Raw genomic sequence first — 21,364 nt, 5'->3', positions numbered from 1 at the left:
AGTCCCAGAAAGGCCATAATTCCTGGGGCAGAAGAAGCCAAGCTTCACTATCAAAGGTCCTAAGTGAATTAACGTCAGAATGGAGAACTACAAGAATACAGAAGAGTAAAATTTCAGCCTAGCTAACCAAAACAAAACGGAAAGGGCTGAACCATCCTAACTAGATCTTGCCACTTAAAAAAGCATTTCATTAACAAAGCCATGCAGGTCCAGCTCCGTGGCACAGCGGTTAAGTGCCTGTGCTCCGCTGCTGGCAGCCGGCCAGGGTTCGGATCTAGGGCGCGCACTGAAACACCGCTTGTCAGGCCATGCTGTGGCGGCGTCCCACATAAAAAGCGGAGGAAGGGGCCGGCGCCATGGCTTAGCGGTTAAGTGCGCAAGCTCCGCTGCTGGCGGCCCGGGGTTCGGATCCCGGGTGTGCACCGACGCACTGCTTCTCCGGCCATGCTGAGGCCGCGTCCCACATACAGCAACTAGAAGGATGTGCAGCTATGACGTACAACTATCTACTGGGGCTTCGGGGGAAAAAATGAATAAATAAATAAAATTATTAAAAAAAAAGCAGAGGAAGATGGGCACAGATGTTAGCTCAGGGCCAGTCTTCCTCAGCAAAAAGAGGAGGATTGGCACGGATGTGAGCTCAGGGCTGATCTTCCTCACAAAAAAAAAAACAAAGAGCCATGCAATTCTAAGGTCTACAATATTAATGTCAAAACAAAATACATTATAATGTTGCCCAAGTAGTCTTTGTTTAGCAGCAAAAGACTGTTGTCTGTGACAAAGAATCTCAAATCCACCTGAAACCAAGGAATTTTTAAATTCCCAGATTTGTTAATAAATAGTCCATAGGCAATGACTAAAGATGTTCTGATTTTACACATTGTAGGCAAAGCAACTGAAGTGACTGATTATTAACCTCACCATAATCAGACGGAAATATGTTAATATCCACAACTGAAAAGAGATCACATAAGTAAAATCTCAAGCAAAGAACGAGTGCTCAAGTTTTTCCCATTAAGTGATATTACTCTGGAGCATAATTATAAACTAGAAACCCCACTTTGATAAAAGCAGCTAGTGAGCTATGGCTAGAAACTAACTGCTAAAGCAATATACTCTGCTTTTCAAACTACAACTTACTGCTATAATCAAAATACTAAACAATTATAGCAAAACACAATGACAACAATTTGACTAACAGATTCATTTCCGAACCTCTTAAATCATCAGGCCTCTTCCCTGTATTAGTGAGTTAATTTTTCCCTCTTCCCTTCAAATAAACATTTACTGAATGCCTAATTGGTGGCAGGCCTTATGCTAGAAATAGAAAGATTAATAGATGCCAGACCAGGAGTGTAAGGACTAAGTTCTTCCTGTCCACTGACCCTTTCTCTTCAAGTCTCCCAAGTGACCACTTCACAGAATCAAAATATATTTTATTATTTGTTTTAAAACTGGTTAAGTGTTCTCAGTTTAACTCAAAAAAACTAAAAACAGGGGCCAGCCCAGTGGCGTAGTGGTTAAGTTCATGCTCTCCGCTTCAGCGGCCCAGGGTTCGCGGGTTCGGATCCCGGGCGCAGACCTCTGCACCACTTATCAAGCCATGCTGTGGCAGGCATCCCACATATAAAGTAGAGGAAGATGGGCATGGATGTTAGCCTAGGGCCAGTCTTCCTCAGCAAAAAGAGGAGGACTGGCAACAGATGTAAGCTCAGGGCTAATCTTTCTTACCAAAAAAAAAAAAAAAAACTAAAAGTAAATTACTCAAGTTCTTTTTTTCTCAATAGTAAAGCTCTCATTTAATTTTTCTTTTCTTCTGTGGATCAGAGGCTTGCTATTAGAGAATGGTTTCCTATATTCACTATATTTATATTTGCACATCTCTCTAGTCACAGAGACTTTTTTTTTCATTTTACATGTTAATGTCCCACTGTTTCTACTTCACAACTTTCCATTCTGTGAAGGTCTTCATTGTTGACTAACCCTGAGAGGGAATTTCCTAAAAATGCTTCCTGCCGACATCAAAGAACTCTGCAATCTCTGAATTTTCTTAAAACAATTATAAGATCCAGGTTAGAGATACCCTACTGGACTGTCAGGTCTTCCTGCTTTGTCTCTCATTTGCCTACAAAGAGAAACTTCCTGTTAGGCAATTGTGATCAGCAGAAACTCAACTGAGGGTTAACCAGCACAGTCTGGACCAACAGGTTTTTTTCCCCTTTTGTCAACTAATTCAGTGAACAACAAAACAACTCAAGAGGAAATCTTGTATGATACTCACTGCTTATTCTATTAAAGGTCAAAATCATCAGCTTTGCTAAAGCAAGAATAAGAATTCAGGGCCGGCCCCGTGGCTTAGCGGTTAAGTGTGCGCGCTCCGCTGCTGGTGGCCCGGGTTCGGATCCCGGGCGCGCACCGACGCACCGTTTCTTCCCGCCATGCTGAGGCCGTGTCCCACATACATCAACTAGAAGGATGTGCAGCTATGACATACAACTATCTACTGGGGCTTTGGGGGGAAAAAAAATAAATAAATAAAATCTTTAAAAAAAAAGAATAAGAATTCAAAAATCCTAATTTCCTCATCTAAACTAAACCGATCAAACAAAATCACAATACTTGATGTTAATATGAATTAATCACCATCTCTTTCTACATAAAACAGGGCTGGGTGGATTCTTTCTGCAGTGAGAGTACAGGTCTAATTTGGTCTAATTGGTAGTTCCTCATAACTGTAAAAGTACTTCCCAGATTTCCAAGATAGTACGCATTCTGTATGATTTCATCATTTTCCCAAAGATGCCTCATTAAATGTATGGCTAAAATGGCTAAACGCAACTGAATTTTAGGCCTCTGTAAAGCTTCACAAATAAATACAAGCACAACTCAGGGGGAAAAATTAAAAAACTTCATACCACCTGTCTTGACTGTGCTTTACAAAATATGGTCCCTGTACTCATGGGGAAAGTTACTACAGCAAGCAGTTGATGAGAGACAAGCCTGTGCAAGGCCCTTCCACATACATCTCTCATATAATCTTTCCAACACCTTGAAGCAATACCTACATTTTCTTATTTTTACAGACAATGAAAACATACCACAGAAAGGTTAACTTTCTTAAGGTCACACAGCTAGCAAGTGACAGAGCTAGGATACAAACTGTGGTGTTTCACTTTAAAGCCCATGCCCTTCCTGCTAAATCACACTTCTCTAAGGGCACAGCATCCTTAGAACCTATCGACCGTTTGGCAAGTTCACATCAACAGATATAAAAGCTTTGGTTTCCTTAATACTTTTGTATCAACCACCTTCCGGGATGTATGTAAATCAATGTGCATGTTGTGTAAAAGTCTGTAAATAATGGTTAAAATGTCTATGGATGTCTGTGTGCCACACACCACCCTCCACTTCCCCCTTACCAGTCTTTCTCCTCTATTCATCTCCACCTTTGTTTTAAGGTTATCAAAAGAAAATCTTAAAAAGGTTTCACAGTATGAAAAAATAAATAAATACCTACCACTAATTTAAATCCATAAACATCTATTGCACACTCAGGTGCCAAGCATTGTGAAGGATTCAAAGGACACTCAGATACAGCCTCGGGAAGGAAGCTGAGACATGATCACAAGCTTTTGTGATATACAAGAAGGTATGATAAGTCCCATAAGAGTTGGGAACAGATTATTATGAGAATTAGTGAAAGAGGTGAGAATTTCCAGAAAAGAAGATAGTTTAGATACAGGCAAACAGCAATAATGCATGTAAACAATCAATAGGAAAATTCAACTCAACGTTTACTGAACACCTCCTAAAAGAAGGCACTGTGAGGAGTTATCATTTCATAGGGGACACAAACAGGAAACTATAGTACAAGCCCAGAATACGTTAAGTGCCACAAGAGAAATACAAAGTGCCAGAACTCATTCATTTCATTTAACAATGATTATCATGTAGCCAATGCCACATGTATAAAAACAAAATGGTATCTGCCACCAAAAACATAAATTGACATCAAAAGAGGTGGCATCTAAATTGTGTTTTGATGGAACGGGACTTTATCAGCATAGATGGAAGAGAGGATTCCTGAGATCCGACCTAAGCCAATCTGGCCACAGAGCCAACTACTGTGAGGCCCTTTCTGTAAACATCAGTAACCTTCAATTCACGGGCTCAGGCCACTTCATATCAGTGCTGACAAAGAAAATGGTGTGAGCAGAATCTGAAGAACCACAGTCCTCCAGGCTTTGACTGGAATATAGGATAAGTGACAAGTACGGGAAGAAGAGCTGGAAGGGAGACTGGAGTTTGAATTACTAGGACTTGAAATGCTTTCTTTCCCGTAAAGTGTAAGTATCACCAAGTGGAACCCAGGATCCTAGGTACCTCACAGTGCTGAAAAGTTTGTTTCTAGAATTCATAGGATCAAACAGCACTACTCAGAGGGACATGTGTGCTGTTCCGTGAACCTATGTAATGGGCTAGTGATTCTCCTGTGCCAGCTCTCTTCATTTCCAGGGTACAGCAGTCAGGGGCAAGAGTGCCAAGACTTGTGTGCAGCATATTTATCCTTGTCAAGTCTGAAAGGACATCTAACTTACTCCAAAATCAGGGGCAAAATCGGATAAATTTAAGCCACAGCCCCTTGAGGCAGGTCAATGAAGTCTATAAATATGTATGTGGATTATTTCATTCGGACCCGACTTAAACCTTTGTCTATTTAATCTGCCTTTGGTACATCAGCACAAGGCCAGAGGTAAAAGAGGATAAATGATAGTGACAAAGTAAGATCCAATTTCTTAAAGGAGTCACTAAACAAACCCACTTACTCCACTTAAAAAGCCAATGACAGGAAGGAGGAAAAAAAGATCCAAAAAAAAAAAGAGAAAAGAGAAAAATGAGTAATTTCACTCATCAGTTTCTCTCCTCTCCTTGGCCTTGTGTCCTGCAATAGCTCTAAAAATAGTATTTATATCGCACCTTCTTAATAAGATCCAGTGTATTTTACCTATATTACTACATTCAACAAGTAATATAGCCATTTAGAAGTAACACAGAAGGGAAATGACTCACTTAAGGTCACTTAGCAAAGAAGGGAACCACCAGACAGCTAAAGATAAGAGTATAAACTGCCCATTAACTGTTTAAGGTGGGGGTGGGGGTGAGGATGCACTCACACACATAGAGGGAGCAGAATTACCTTTCCTCAACTTTTAACATCGACTTCTGCTACCTTCTAATAAGGAGGACTAACCATCTTTCTCTTCCAATTAGCAGCTCTGGGAGGGCCTTCTAGTGATGAGTGCCTGAATATCAACTCATATTCCTAACTCAAGCATTAATAAATATCATGTGATACATAACATATAGTTTTCATTCTTTCCAGTGAAGTCCACAGCACTAGACATAGCGTGGTGAACCTTGGCTATTTCCAAAATGGATTACTACTTTTCTACCTCATTAATAATAAAGCTGATTTCACCGGAGTCATAAGTTTGAAAAACAGTCCCATAAACTAGGTACAGTATTAGGCCAATATAAGGCCATGAAAGTCATTTGGTGGTTAACTTATTCACCATCAGCAACTGTAAATTCAGTTGTCTCAATCAAGAGTTTACAGTCTATATTAAAGACTAACCCCTATGAGGTGGGTCAGTTGGAGAAGCACTGTGTGTTCCCAGACTCAGGCAGCGGTAGGAATCACAAGGAGGGTTATATTTTGGAGATTTAATTATTCTGCTATCATCAGCTTTATTTCCTAGTAAACTAAAAAAGTACAAGGAAAAGAAAAGGAGAAAGAATCAAAATCAAAGAGAGTAGAAGGATGAAGATTAAGAAATTGGAGATACCCAAGAAGTCTGTTTCATCTCTTTAATTCAGCCCGCTCTAGAATATCAAATGAAAGTTATCCTGTTAACCATTAAGTACCAAACTGGTACAGGCAGCACAATCACAAATATTTGAGTATTGAAGCTGACTCATAAAAATCTAAAATATTTCATGCTTTAGGCTTTCAAAATGCCATCAGTTTAACCCCCTCCCCTCCTTCAATCATGTTATTTTGAAACCAATATAAAAAAATATTTTTAACCTAGTTCTGGAAACTGTAATTAAAATGCAGTGAGCACAGAAAGCCACATGGAATTCGATTTTAAGGTATTATCATTCCTACATCTGATGCTAGATTTACCACATCACTTGTTAAGTACCTGTGCTATCTACGACACTAAAATACATATAAATTTATGAAAAGGGTTGCCTAAGAGTCTTAACTGGTATCCCTTTGAGGGAATACCAAAATCTGCATATGAAAAGCCATTTTATTTTTTTGTGTGTGAGGAAGATCAGCCCTGTGCTAACATCTATCAATTCTCTTTTTTTTTTTTTTTTTTTTTTGCTGAGGAAGACTGGCCCTGGGTTAACATCCGTGCCCATCTTCCTCCACCTTATATGGGAGGCTGCCACAGCATGGCTTGCCAAGCGTCGCGTCAGTGCGCACCTGGGATCCGAACTGGCGAACCCCGAGCTGCGGCAGTGGAGTGCGTTAACCGCTTGTGCCACCGGGCCGGCTGCTGAAAAGCCATTTTAAAACTGATCTAGATAACTACTAAACTCTGTTAAATTTTCTAAGAATCTCACTTTATTACGCCCTTGAAATATCTTTTCAGATCATAGACAAGTACTATCATGTAAAATCAAAACTTTTTTAAGTTATGAGCATAGGAAGCCAGTAAACGTAGGCCATAGATTTTTTTACCATACACTCAAAGACACTAAACGGAGTACATTGTACTTCTTCTAACTCTTTTGAAAATAAAGACATTTTAGTTATTTTTTAAATGAATGGAAATGAAAGGAACACAGAACAGCCAATTTCAAAGACGTACCAAGTTACAATTTTTCGATGTGAAGTACTCCTCCTGTTATAAGTACATGTACTATATATGTCATTCCATTCAAGGTATTTTACTAAAATAACCCACTACAAAATTTGCAGAATATCAGGCTTGACTACAATAATAGTTTGATAAATTATACCGAAAAGAAAAAATTACTTAATGAATGAAAACCAAAAACTCACAAGTGACAGTATCCCTTAGAAAGCAACCACACATGCACGCACAGACACACAAATCAGAAACTACCAGAGGTTTTTTTTCCTAGTTTTCAAGAATGCTGGAAAAGCCTAGTTCTGTGAATTATGCAAAGGACAGCAAATATTAACCTGCCTCTGTATTGATGCTACTGTACTTCCATTTCTAAAACATGCATCTTAACTCCCCAGATACCATCATCCACAGAAACCATGCAGCTTCCAACAGACTTTCAGTGTCACCATTTATTATTTATAGCATTAAATGGGGGAACTGGCTCTGATGTCACCGACCCTACCCAGTGGAATCACTGACTCAATAAACATTTTCATACTGGAGAAAATCTGGCTAGGAAAACATTTCGCTGGGTTAAGTAGATTCTTTCACCTTTCCTCTCAAGCCTAGGGTAGAAGTTGTTACTGTGTCAGGAGAGACACAAAGAAACTGTCAAGGTTTCCACAGGAAGAAACCCTGGGCATGTCCATTTGCTGAGGCAAAGACTTCCTCCTCCTAACTCTCCAGAGCCCAGTTTGATTTCCCTAATGTTCAAATTGGCAGGTCATAGCTGCCATTTTTTATTTCTTCCAGCAAATCATTCACCAAGTAGCAAATTCTTCGCTTCTACAAGCCACTCTCTCATGGTCCTGTTTCTAAAAACCCCTTCTGGCTCCAAGTCCTAAGGCGGAAGGGGGTTGGGGTTTCCGTGGGGCCAGGGAGTCTGGCCTGGCTACCAATGGTTTCCAACAGAAGAGTGATCGCTTCCCCAGGGGCCTAGAATTCTCTTTCTTTTTTTTGGTAAGAAGAAAGAACTGGCGGCAGTGATGAGAACCACCCCTCCCCCTTCTTCCTCAATTTCCCAAAACAGCTCTGGAAAACGTGTAGTTACGGTTTCGCTTTGCGGGGAGATGGAATCCAGAGTACCTGGGGCCTTGCTATGCAAACATCCCTCTCGGCGACTAGGAAACCCTTTGTCCAAGTAGCCGGACACCACAGGGGCCCGGGAAAAAGGCCTCTTATCCGTCACAGCCTCAAACCCGAGAGCTCCCCACCTCCACCCCTGTAGGCCTATCCTGGCATCCACACAGCCCTGGGTTGGGGAGAGGGTGCTGAGACCCCTACTAGGACGCGGAGGCCCAGGCCCTGTCCGATCTCCTCCGTACCCCCTCCCACCACCATCTCACTCGGACTGAGTGGGGCTTCCAAGAGCGGGGCAGGCCTGGGATGGAGAAATAGGGGGGGAAAAAAATCCCCTTCTAAAAGAAGGAAAATGAGATGCTAGAGCGAGGGGGAGCTAAGGCCACAGCATAAGCGAGCGAGGGTCGTTCGAGAGATGGGCCCGAAGACAGGACAGAGGGAGGGAGGAGAACCGAGGGGCATGGAGGGGGCCGGGCGAGGTCCGGTCTGAGATCTCGAAGGATCCGGAGGAACCGCGCCGGGCCCGAGGCCAGGGAAGGTGGGGGGCCCAGATCGGGGCCGCGGCGGCGGGGAAGGGCCAGGGCTGGCCTTGCGCCGGACGTTGAGATGGGCAGGCCCGCTCCGGGCCCGACGGACGGAAGAACGGACGGTCCAGCGGGCCGCACTCACCATGAGCTCGATGGTCTTGTCCTCAATCACCGAGTCGGGCTCCATGGCGGCCCCGCCTCGCTCTCCCCGCGCAGCAGCGAACGGCCCGGGCGGAGGAGGCGACGGCGGAGGCGGCAGAGGCGGAGGCGGCTATCGCACCCACTCTAGCTGCCAGCCCGCCCGGGCCGCCGGCAGCTCCGCCCTCCCCCTCGGCGAACGCAGTACGCAGAGCGAGGACTACAGCTCCCAGCAGGCGCCGCGGGCCCCGCAGAGCGTTGTGGGAACGAGAAGCCGACACTAGGCCAATCTCTCCTGGTAGCCAGAAGCTGAATTCTGAGCCGAAAGTAGCACGGGACTGCGAATGCGGGACGTGCAAACCTAAAGAATTAAAGGATCCCTCAAGGTAGGACCTCGAAAGCGCCATGACTACATATCCCAGAAAGCCATGCGCGCGGGCTTTCCTTCCGGCTAGTTTCTCCTGACTTCTACCCAGACCGGGACGGAAACTCCGCGGCACCTCTTCACTTGTCGGAGATCCTGCGTCTGCGTCCGATTTCCGCACATGCGCCGTTGGTGACCGCAGTGCCCACATGACGCCTATGTAGCGGTGCGGCTGATCCGCGAGCGCCTGGTGGTAGGGACAGGTGTTGGAGACAGATGGGTTCCAGGTGCGTTAGGAGGGGATGGTCTTGGGGCTCAGGTGTGAGAGGGGGCCAGCGAGCGAGAGAAGCTCGGGCGAGGGAGGAGGCTCTGCGAGTTTGGGCACCCCAGGAGTGAGGGGTTTACAGATTAGCTGGAGAAGAGGTTTATGGAGGTGAACTGTGGTTCTGTCTGTATGCACCACGAACTGAGGAGTTGAGAGATGAAAGGGAACCTATGTATACTGAGCCCCTCTTACTCATTCATTCGTTCGGAAAATATTTGTTAAACTTCCAGCCTCTGCCGGGTACCAGTTCTGAACATGACAGACAAGGCCTCTGTTCTCATGGAGCTTAATTCTGGTAGGGGGAAGACAGACATTAACCAAAAGAGCAGGAACACAGCTGGAGACCTGGAGACTCCTTCTAATGAATTCTGCCTCCAACTGTGTGTGAACTTTGTCAGGTCTGTCAGTGCCCTCTAACCAAAGACCACCAGGGACACACTGATAGCTGAACAAGTTGCGTTTATTACAGGTTGCAGTGAGGGACAACACACACCATGAGGAACCTGGGGCATCTCAGCAAGAGTTGTGAGGTGATCTGGGAGAGGGTTTAAGGAAGTGGGGCTTTACTCGAGATTAGATGCTGTCAGGCAGTGGGGGTAATTCTATGATTGGGCATCTCAAAAAATCTTACCTGGAAGGAGGGAATACTAGACTGAGGCTGAAACTGTAATTGGTAGAGAAGCAGGAGCCCCTCATTAGCCGTGATGGGGGATGTTTGGTCATTTTTTGTGGTTTGGACAATGTTCATGTTTTATCTGTGTTCAAATATAATTAAAGAGGGATCTTGTTTTTGTCTTGATCTATCATGGTCACAGAATGGCCTCATCTGATGTTTATGTTCTGTGAAATTATGTTCAACAGAGGCCAGGCTATCATCTAGTAACATTACAGCCTGGCTGATTGTACCAGGCCAGCTTCCAGATGTCAGAGGCTGCTTTTCTCTTTCTCAAGTGGTTTGCATTCTCTGCACCTGTAAAGTGAGGGCACTAGATTGCCTAGAAATCTTTCCATTTCCAAGGACCAAGTTATTACAGTAATTTGTATGCATGCAGGACATAGTGTAGGTTCTGTGCATGTAGAGTTTGAAGTTTCATTGTCCTTGTCTGGTGCTTTCCACCAAGGGAATTGAAAAAAAAGCAATAGGAAGAAAGAGCACAGAATTGGCAAGTTACTGCCACTAACTTGCTGTCTGAATTTCACCAGACCCCTTCCGCTATCTGGGCCTTGGGACATTCATTAGTAAAACAAAGGAGATAGAATTAATGACCTCTGTTTCAGTTACCTATTGCATCACAATACACTTCCCCAAGACTTAGTAGCTTAAAATAACGGTGGTTTATTATTTTTTACAATTGTGTGGGTTTACTGGACTCAGCCAGGCCTACATAGTATAAGCTGAGGTTACTCATGGGACTTCAGTCAGCTGGGAGCTCATCAAAACAGCTTCTCATCCTTTAGGGCCTCTCTTCTCCACCTGGCTTCGTATCATGCAAACTTCTGCATGGTGACTAGCTTCTGAGAGGACAAGCCTCATTGAGCAAATGCTTATCAAGCCTTTGGTTGCACCACACTTGCTAATGTCCCATTGGCCAAAGCAAGTCATATGGCCAAGCCCAGAGTCAATGTGGGAAGGGACTATACAAGGTTGTGAATACAGAGAGTCAAGGTTCATTAGAGGCCACCAATGTAACAGCCAACCAACACCTACCTCTAAGGTCCCAGTACTTGCCACAGGACTTAGCACATAGGGTTGGGGTAGGAGTCACAAGCTGAATATGATCCCCTAATATGTATGTTCATCCTACACCATCTTTTTTATTGATTTAAAAATTGACAGTTTCTTTTTTTTTTTTTAAAGATTTTATTTATTTTATTTTTCCCCCCAAAGCCCCAGTGGATAGCTGCGTGCCGCAGCTGCACATCCTTCCAGTTGCTGCATGTGGGACCCGGCCCCAGGATGAACGGAGAAGTGGTGCCTCGATGCGCACCCAGGATCCGAACCCAGGCCACCAGCATCGCAGCGCGCGCACTCAACCACCAAGCCACAGGGCCGGCCCTAAAAATTGACAGTTTCACATTTTAAAATCTGAATCTCCAGCTTCTCTTGAAAAATTAGACTGACTATATTGGATCTGCATGGCAACAGTAAGCAGGGGTTAAGTAGAAACTGCCTTCTTTATACGAAGCATGTACTTGGTAGATTTCCACTGTCACCATCACTCCCTGTTGTCTTATGTCTGTGTGCTTCGTTCATTTAAGTTGTGTGCCTAACCCATGTAGACATTTGAGTTTGCAGCCTTTGGCATTGGAACTGTAGTGGAGGTAACTCAAGGTGTTGTTTTTTTTTTTTGAAACTCAAGGTTTCTATCCTTTTATTAGAACCATATCCCACCTTCAGAGGAAAAAATACTAGTATTATTGGGTTAGATTCCAGGAGCTCAGTGGGATTAAAAAGCCATGTGTATAATAGAAGGTTTAACCAAGCTCTGTGAGGAGCAAGCTGAACCAAGGCTTATCACTGTGCTCCCTCCTCTTCTCGAACAAGAAATAGGTGCTCAGGTATTTTTATTGCTTTACACTTGGTGCTAGCTTGTGATAAGATTTGGTCATAGATAAAGGCAGAAGACTTTGAGGCATATTTTCCCGCCAGTTTTTCAGATAGCGCTGCACTGGGGTTTACAAGACATGCTAACAATGAAGTGGTACACATCCATGATCCCTTAACCAAAACCCTGAGGTCCAGATATGTTTCAGAATTCAGAATCGTTTAGATTATACAAAGGCAGTATGGGGCACATACTGTATACAAAATGTAACACTCCCACTGGGGTCTAGGACAGCACTGCATAACCAAATGCATTGTTTTTCCTGCAGCAGAACATATGTGCACCTGTTATTAATTTATAGCCTCTCAGCTCCAAATCCATCCTTCTTTTCCGTGCTTTGAAATACTGGAGTGGAACCCAGTATTTATTTATCCTCTGCCAGCTGGCATAATGTTTAACTTTGTCAATAGAGAGCTCTAGAGGAACACAGCTGAATGAAGAGTATTCTCTTCCTGGTTCCAGTATACTTTCTTTTCCTTCTTGCCTTTGTGGCACACGGCAGCAAATGGTTTGCAGAACTGTATCCTCCTGTCTTCCACACGGGTGGCTGGGACATCCAGAGGGTGGCTTCCCACCAAGTTCAGTGGCACCTCAGCAGGCAGTTTCCTGCTTGCCAGCCCCAATCTGTAGCATAGCAAACTTCACCATCCAGTGGGCCATAACTACCCTCTCTCCAAGGAAGTCTGAATCTCAGCCTAGCAGTGAGGGTGGCCGGGCTCCTCCAAGTTTGTTGCTTCCTTAGGTACTCTGCCTCAGGCCGCTCCCTATAACTGCTATTTCTGTATTCTTTAGAGTTGTCTTTACCGCTTAGTACTTAGTACTTTGTTACTAATTAATAATTCTTTGTATTAAACTTTAAGAGAATATGGCAGATGTGAGGGTGTGAGTTCCAAGACAAGATCATAAGAAGTGTTGTGGCTTCCTCACCACTCTCTCTTTTGGGTTACTCGGGGAAGAAAGCTGCCATATCCTGAGGACACTCAAGCAACCCTCTGGAGATGTCCACATAGTAAGGAACTGAGGCCACCTGCCAACAACCAGCACTTACTTGCCAGGCCTGTGAGTGAGCCATCTTGGAAGTGGCTCCTCCTGCCCCAGTCAAGCCTTCAGATGACTGTAGCCCCATTCAGCATCTTGACCTAATGAGACACCCTGAGCCAGAACCACCTGTCTAAGCCCTTGCTGGATCCCTGACCCACAAGAGACTGTGTGAGATAATGTTGCTTATTTTAACCTGCTAAATTTGAGTTAATTTGTTATACAGCAATAGATACTAGTAGAGGCACAAAAAAAAAAAAAAAGAACCAATTCGAAATATTGGACTCAATGAGATCTCTTTTAATCAATGCACCATAAACCCTTGCTGGGGCTTTATGTCTTTCCCTTTCTCATGAATGCTGTTGAAGGTAAAGGGTGGCATTTTAAAATGGTATATTTTGGGGCCAGCCTGGTGGCATAGTGGTTAAGTTCACATGCTCCGCTTTGGCAGCCCGGGGTTTGCAGGTTTGGATCCCAGGCGCAGACCTGCACACCACTTATCAAGCCATGCTGTGGCAGGCGTCCCAAATAAAATAGAGGAAGATGGGCACAGATGTTAGCTCAGGGCCAATCTTCCTCAGCAAAAAAATAAATAAATAAAATGGTATATTTTGGCCTCTGATGAGTTTTTTAGATTCAGATACAGTATAGAGAGGGATAGTGCACTGAAATTTTGACTTAACTCATTTCCAACTAACATCCAGGAATGCAGTTCTGTTGAGGGAGAATCTTGTGAAACCATAGGAAAGAGAGTGTTGGTAAGAAGTATTAAGGTAGCAGCCCCCTATTTTATCTACATGACAAGCTTCCATGCCTTATACATCTATCTATAGAATCCAGAAAAAAGATAGTTATAATGAAATACATATTAGCATGTTTATTTGAACTGAAAAACAAGCCACGCTTTAATATGGCTGAGTAGTTTGATAATGGAGACTGGCTTTGTCAATAATAGATATTAGATGGGTTGAATCTTTAGTTCTGTAATTTTTAGGAAAATACATTTAAAGCTCATAAGTGAAAACATTTCATCAGTTAATTTATTTGGCAAATATGTATTGAAATTAATATTTGTTTTTTCCCAACCTTTTTTAAACTTATCAGGTTAAATAAGATACCTCCAAGTGAGCGAGTAAGGAATGGTTATGTTAGTCAGAAGAGAATACACTGTGCCACAGTAGCAAATTAACCCTGTGTATCACTCAGGTTTCAGTCAGAGAAGCAGAACCACTGAGTGTATTAAGGGATTTTTTGCAAACAGGTGACCTTGTACAATTGTCAGATCTAGTTAAGCAATCTCTGTAAGGCTGTTATCTTCGCACTATATACTGGATCTTAAAGTCTGTGGGGTAGGCAGTCAAGAAGGGAAGAGGGATGTGAGATGGGGGAGAGCAAGCATAAGTTGACCTGGAGGCCGTGAGGACAGACTGAAACCTGTATCAGGGCTTATTGCCTCTAACCTTCGTGGTATGGGTGTCCTGCAGACGCTGGAGCCCTTTGTCACAGAGCTGAGCACATACCCCTGGCCCGAGAATTAGAGAAGCTGAAGGAGGCTCTCAGGGAGGGTGGAGCAGTTGCAGACCCAGCCACTCCTCGTGCGAAGGAGGCGAGTGACAGATCAACAAGAGTGTATATGGGCTAGACAATGACCACAGTTTCACTTCTGCTCTCCAGATCCTGCACAAGAATCTGTCTTGTGGCCCACCCTCAGAAACATAGAGGAATAGAATTCAGGGAAATGTAGTTCAGCCTCGCCAAACCGACGCATTACTAAGTTTCCACGCCCTGGAAACATAGTGGCTTAATACACTTTCTTTTTTTTTTTTTTATAATGTTTATTCTTTTTTTTTTTTTTTTGTGAGGAAGATCAGCCCTTCACACAAAGTCTGCAGGAGTCAGCTAGCCCTCTGTCTTCTAGTTACACCATCTGGAATTCGTGGTCTCTGGTATAGCTGGAGCAGAGGGGGCAGATGGGGAGGCTCACCAGCTATTAACTGCCTTATCTCAGAAGCACATCATTCCTGCTCACTGTTCATTGGTCAGTACCTAATCACACAGCCCCAAGAAGCCACAAGGGAGGCTGAACAATGTACTCTTCCTGTATGCCCAGAAAAAAGAAAAGGAAGTAGAATTTGGTGAGCACATAGGATTGTCTCTGCTACACAAGTATAATTAATCATCATTTAATAAATCTTGGTAAAGACTTTTTGGTATGCTTCCTGGAAATTGAGAAAGTGAATTTTTCCAGTGACTATATAACAATCCTTTTACTAGTCAGGTGGTTTCCAAGTTTGCTCTCAACAAAACTGAAAGAGGATTGAATTGAGTTTTAATGATAATTTAAAATGATTTTGCTGACAGATCACTATGTAATTTTTAACATAGTAACTTGGAAAGAAACCAAAGAAGTTGCATAACATGGCTATGAGACAACTTTCATTCTTATATGAACAAGTCTTCTCAGGACTAACATCTATAAACATAAGACCTAAAAAGAAATTTGATGCTGAATCCTGTCTCATTCTAGAAACAAGTGATATTCATGCACGGATATGCAAACTATTTGTTTAATTATTTGCTGATTTAAAGATGTAGTTCTAATAAAATTCTGTTTGTGTTTAATCATTACCAAAATGTGGTGTACTTATTGTTTGACCAATTGCGTTTAATGACAATTACAATGATAATGTAATGCAGCACGTTTTTTGCTAATATTTTTGCCTGTGATCATAGAAACTAAAAGTTATAACACAACATGCAGAGAGAAGTATGATAAGGTGAGCAATAAAACTGTCAAGCATAAAATTCTTTGGGGAAAATGGAATGGAAATATGAGTTTAGGGAAAAAAAACAAATGATAAAAAATTTCCTCTAGGCCGGCCTGGCGGTGCAGTGGTTAAGTTTGCATGCTCCGCTTTGGCAGCCTGGGGTTCACAGGTTCGGATCCCAGGAGTGGACCTACACGCCACTCATCAAGCCATGCTGTGGCAGCGTCCCACGTACAAAGTAGAGAAAGATTGGCACAGATGCTAGCTCAGGGCCAATCTTCATCACCAAAAAAACAAATTTCCTTCTATTAGAAAATAGTTTATTCCTGTATATTTTAAAAGAATGATGGTATAAAATGATCATATATTTAAATTTCATTGAGAAAAGTCACAACAGCTTTATTTTTAAATGTCAATTTTTACAATACATTGAAAATGACATTCTTTGCAGCTATTTAAATTCATGCTGAAAACTTTTAGATATTTTAAAAAATGAGTAATTACATAACGTCTCAAAATTCTTTTGTGGGTACGCGAGCAAAACGGGTTGACGATCATTACTCTAGAGCACTCTGGCCACTGCAGAAAGGGCCCTGGTATCCCGAGTGCCAGACTCTCGACTCTGCGATCTTGAACAAGACTAGACATCTGCCAAGAAGTCCTTGGCCAGAGCCAATCCAGTGGCGTAGTGGTTAAGTTCGTGTCCTCCGCTTCAGTGGACCAGGGTTTGTGGGTTTGGATCCCGGGTGTGGACCTACACACTGCTCATCAAACCATGCTGTGGTGGTGTCCCACATACAAAGTGGAGGAAGATTGGCACAGATGTTAGCTCAGGGACCATCTTCCTCAAGCAAAAAGAGGAAGATTGTGTCGGGGGAGAGGGAGAATCCCCCTCCGCCCTTTTCCTTAAGGTTCTTCTGGCTGGCCGAATAATTAAAAGACAGGTTAGCAGGAGAAAATAATACCAAGTTTAATAACATGTATACATGGGAGAAACCAGGGAAACTGAGTTTCTCAACACAATGGCAGCGATTCTCATCTTAAATACCATCTTCAGCTAAAGACAAAGAATGTTGGGGGTGGGTGGTGTTTTGGGATTCCAGAGAGGAAGAAGACAATTTACATGAAGAGGGAAATGTAAATGTTTGTCTGGCAACTCCTTCCTGAAATAGATCTTCTATGTTAAATTCTTTAGGCAGTTAGTGGGGGAGGTCAAATGTCCATCAGAGAAAACAATCAAGGTAAAGAGACATATTTCAGGGTGGCCAAATCTTGATCTCCCACAGTCCCGCCTTTGAAACTAAAAGTTTCACAGTCCTTTTGAAACTTAAAGAAGTTTCACAGTCCAGAAGCTGAGTTGGTAGACTGTTCCATCTTAGTGAACACATTTCTTAGTCCTGATAATAGATCAGTCCAGTTTCTTTTAGAAAGTGGTGATGCGGGCGGGCTTTTAAAGTTAGGCCTGTATTGTGGAAGCAAGCAATGAGGTGTTTAATAAGAAGCATTTCTATGGAAACAAAAGAAAAACAAGGTTAATGGTTAGAGCAAATTGTAAACCAGTTTCTGAGTTCAGAGGACAGCCGGTTAAGAAGATTTTTAGATGTCAGCATCAAAGCATCTTTTGCAGTTTAAAATGTCTCTGATGATGTTGTCGGGTAGTCTGTTAGTTTGTAGTAAGTCCATCAGCTTCAGTTTGTAAGGCTTCAGGAAAAAGGGCAGCTTCAGTTCTCACTGATTCCAAATGAAAATGATGGAAAAAATCAAAAACGTTAGGAGATTTGTAGCCAGATATTTCAGGAGACTAGACGAAATCCGGATCCAGTCCCGTCAACGGATATAATACAAAACCTTCAAAAGACAATTAACAAAACTAGGATCTAATATCCCCAAATGTATATAATAGTTTTTACTGAAATATAATTTTTCTCTCTAAAATCATCCTCATTTTTATCAAAGATAGCCAAATTAAAACTAACTAGTTTGTAAAATGTCTAGTTTTAATAAATTTGGCCCAATTACATAAGTACAGCAAGAATAGCCATTGATCATATAGGCTCTTTTAAATCTGCTTTGCTGGAACTTTTTATAAGGAATCTCAGATTGAACTTCAAAGGCCAAGAAACCAAGCCAAGAACTTTTGTCATCAGACTTCGCCTGCAATACCTACAGATTTGGGTGAATTCCTCTCTTCTTGAGGTTTCCCCAAAATATTTCGAGGTTCCTTGCATCTGCCAGATAAGTGACATTCTTTACTTATCCAGTAAGTGCTGCTTGGAACATAAGGTACCAGGCCAATATTTCCATGTGGCTTTATTCCATAAAGTCCAATCTTCATTCCTCAAAAGCTGTATGGTTATAGTTATATCACAAATATGATGTTCCAGTCACAGCCTTGGTAATATAACCAGTGTTTCCAGTTGTGTCCTGTTATAAGGAGAACAGATTCTTATTGAACTTATGCAAATAACTACATTGCCATGAAATAAGAATATTTACTTACTAAGAGTTTTCAAATTCTGGAGGGATCAGGTAGAGAGAAAAAGGTAAATATTTTAACTTTGCTTACAAAAGTATCATTTACCAAATTGCCATAAGTCATAGCTATCTCAGGAGAAAAGAGAAAAAGTTTTCCTTAAATCTGAAAAAACAAAACATTAAAAAAAAAGAGCAACATTTTGAATGAAAAAATCATAAAAATTATAATCATCCTCATCTGTTCATTCAGTCCTGTGCAATCCATTGTTGATCCCAATCTTTTTGTTAACAGCTTCATGAAGTCATCAGTCTCTCCATCAGAGTTCTGTAATTTCTTACCAAGTTCAGTTTTATGATCAGAAAGTTTGTCAGAAACCTGTATTCCAGAGTAAATGTTCAAGTCCTTTCTATGAATTTTTCTGAAGTTAAAACATATGTAAAAGCATCAGGGTAAAGAAATAACTGTAAACAAGACCCCAAAATGGCAGTTGACAAATTTGGTTAATTTTGTGACATACAGCACTTTAAATAATAATAACCAGGATTATGACTGATAACCAGGACAGATCAGAATTTCAGTAATGTTATACAATTTCAAAAAGCCTATATCAGTAACATTCACTCACTTAATACCACCTAAGAAGGTTTATCATAAACACTTGATCAAGTATGAAACAATGCTCATTATGAAACAGTCAAGGGCAGACAGAGTTAAAATAGTCAAAAAAAAAAAAACCTTAATAGAGAGACCTCAGTCCTTTTGAACATAGGAAATTATTTTAACAAAACATTGATTTACTCAAACATAAAGAAACCTTTTATAACCTCTCAGATGAAAAGTTTAAGAAAAATCATCCTTTTAAGCGAAAGAAGACAAAATTTTAATTTGGTACCAGCTTACTTCTGATATTAAAACTCATTTACTTAATTGGATTTACTTTAATCCCAGCCAACTTGACCATGCATAAAACTCCTTTTTCATAATTTTTCTTACACAAACTTTTTATAACTTGCCTTGTATACAGAGCTGGTTTCCTTATTAATTTTTAGTAACTTTAATCACATATACTAATTAGAAATTTTAACCCTTGGAAACCTTGATTTCTAAGTAAAAACTAAGTGAGCAATTATAAACTTTCTTTTACATTAGTATTCTGTGGCTTGGAAAATTTATAAACACTTTATAATTTCTGGAAACATGTTACTTTAGTACAATCTTTTAATAAAACACAAGACATGTTTACCAATAGACCCAAAACACCATTTAGTTTTTCTTATAACAAGCCAAAAGTAGATAAACCTATATTTAGCAATTAATATCTAATATCTTATCTTATTTGGAAATGATCTAGATGCTCAATGAATTTTTATCATAAAATTTAGCAAAACTCTAAAGTTTTAAGTCACCAAAAAGAGTTTGGAAGCTGTAACCACCATAACACATAATTATTGTTAAAAGTTGACCCAACATTCATCTTTTTCACATCTGTTTAGTTACTTGTTCCCAATAATTATTTAGATTGCCTACAAGACTTCATAAGACATTAGATAAAATTAGCCATCATTTAAGTTATTATTTTTGTTAACCAGTTCTGTAATAGAAATAACATGTTTTTCTACAAAATTTCATGTGAATTTCATCACTTCTTATACCTCTAAACATAGTTTTCATTAAGACTTTTATCAATAGGTCTTGGTCTTATAATTTTGGACAAGGGAAGCATTCCCAGTCAGACATTTTAAAACATACTCAGGCAAAGTTGATGTAACCTCTTTATATAAAATTAACTCAAATATTCCAACCTCTATAATCTTGTCAACACTTACACTTTTACATGTTCTCAATTCACTTGTAACCTGAGTCAGGGTCTTAAGGCTACTCAAAATTTTCCCTTCTTCTTTTTTCTGGCCTTTTCTTAGGTACCAGTTAAACAATTATGTGAGAGCTCTCAAAACATGTTTTCCCCCAATTTAGAAGTTTTTCCAATTTAAATGATCCATTGTCTGGCCACGTTGATGAGTGGGATCTTAACCGTAACAGCAACTTATCCCAAGCTTTAACTATGGACACCAGAGGCATCCCCAAAAGAGATCCAGAGAATTCACTCCCAAAAATAAGAAAGCACAACAAAGATGACAAAGGCCCCTTATAAAGCCAATGGGACCACTTATGACAACCTTCCCTGAGAGCAGGCACAGCCGGACAAAAAGAGTTTCTGGGGCCCCAGTCTGCTCGACTGGCCACCGAGGACGTACGCCGGTGCACACATCCTCCCAATGGTGGAGACCAGAAAGGTCACAAAGCCAAACTCACAAGACATAGAACAAGACAAAGGCCCAGACGACAGAGAGACAGAGACAAAGACTATTTCTGGGAGGAAATGGATCAATTATCCAATGGGCACCCAACCAGATCCTAGAGTCGCTGAGTCCAAGAAGCTAGCTGCACCAATATTTTCTCCTGTTAATCTAAATTTAGAAAGAGAAAACTCACCACTCTCACTTCCATTAGACCCCGCAGGCAGAGATCCAGGAGACTGACATGGTAAGAACTCTCACCTCCTGCCAGCTCTTGTCAGGGTCCGAGATCTCTCCGCTGCAGTAGTCCAGGAGCGAGCAGTGTCCAGCCAGTGAAATTTTTGCCCCACATTGGGCGCCAAAACTGTCGAGGGAGAGGGAGAATCCCCCTCTGCCCTTTTCCTTAAGGTTCTTCTGGCTCCCAAATAATTAAAAGACAGGTTAGCAGGAGAAAATAATACCAAGTTTAATAACATGTATACATGGGAGAAACCAGGGAAACTGAGTTTCTCAACACAATGGCAACGATTCTCATCTTAAATACCATCTTCAGCTAAAGACAAAGGAGGATGTTGGGGGTGGGTGGTGTTTTGGGATTTCAGAGGGGAAGAAGACAATTTACATGAAGAGGGAAATGGAAACGTTTGTCTGGCAACTCCTACAGGTCTTCTATGTTAAATTCTTTAGGCAGCTGGTGGGGGAGGTCAAATGTCCGTCAGAGAAAACAATCAAGGTAAAGAGACATATTTCAGGGTGGTCAATTCTTTTTTTGTGTGTGAGGAAGGGCAGCCCTGAGCTAACATCCATGCTAATCCTCCT

General features: G+C 41.6%; 1 protein-coding gene across 11 annotated transcripts in view; it reads right to left on the bottom strand.

Annotated features, from left to right (window-relative positions):
• FBXW11 (F-box and WD repeat domain containing 11) overlaps positions 1-8,848 on the bottom strand; it is a 125,250-nt gene extending 116,402 nt beyond the window's left edge. For 5 of the 11 annotated variants that reach the window (XM_087429424.1, XM_087429429.1, XM_087429427.1 and 2 more), the window contains exon 1: positions 8,676-8,842. Coding sequence is in view for 4 of the 11 variants with exons in the window: in XM_087429416.1 (XP_087285542.1) it covers positions 8,676-8,720 (45 nt within the window). In the remaining 7 variants the exon portion in view is untranslated. Of the gene's footprint in view, positions 1-8,675 lie in introns of all 11 variants that reach the window. The other 6 variants (XM_087429416.1, XM_087429420.1, XM_087429428.1 and 3 more) reach the window with 3 other exon arrangements.
• Between the last annotated feature and the right edge of the window lie 12,516 nt (positions 8,849-21,364).

This window comes from Ceratotherium simum, chromosome 4 (genome assembly GCF_057802395.1).
Source record: "Ceratotherium simum simum isolate JZ-2026a chromosome 4, ASM5780239v1, whole genome shotgun sequence".
Taxonomy (NCBI): Eukaryota; Metazoa; Chordata; class Mammalia; order Perissodactyla; family Rhinocerotidae; genus Ceratotherium; species Ceratotherium simum.
This window is presented reverse-complemented; position numbering and strand designations above follow the sequence as displayed.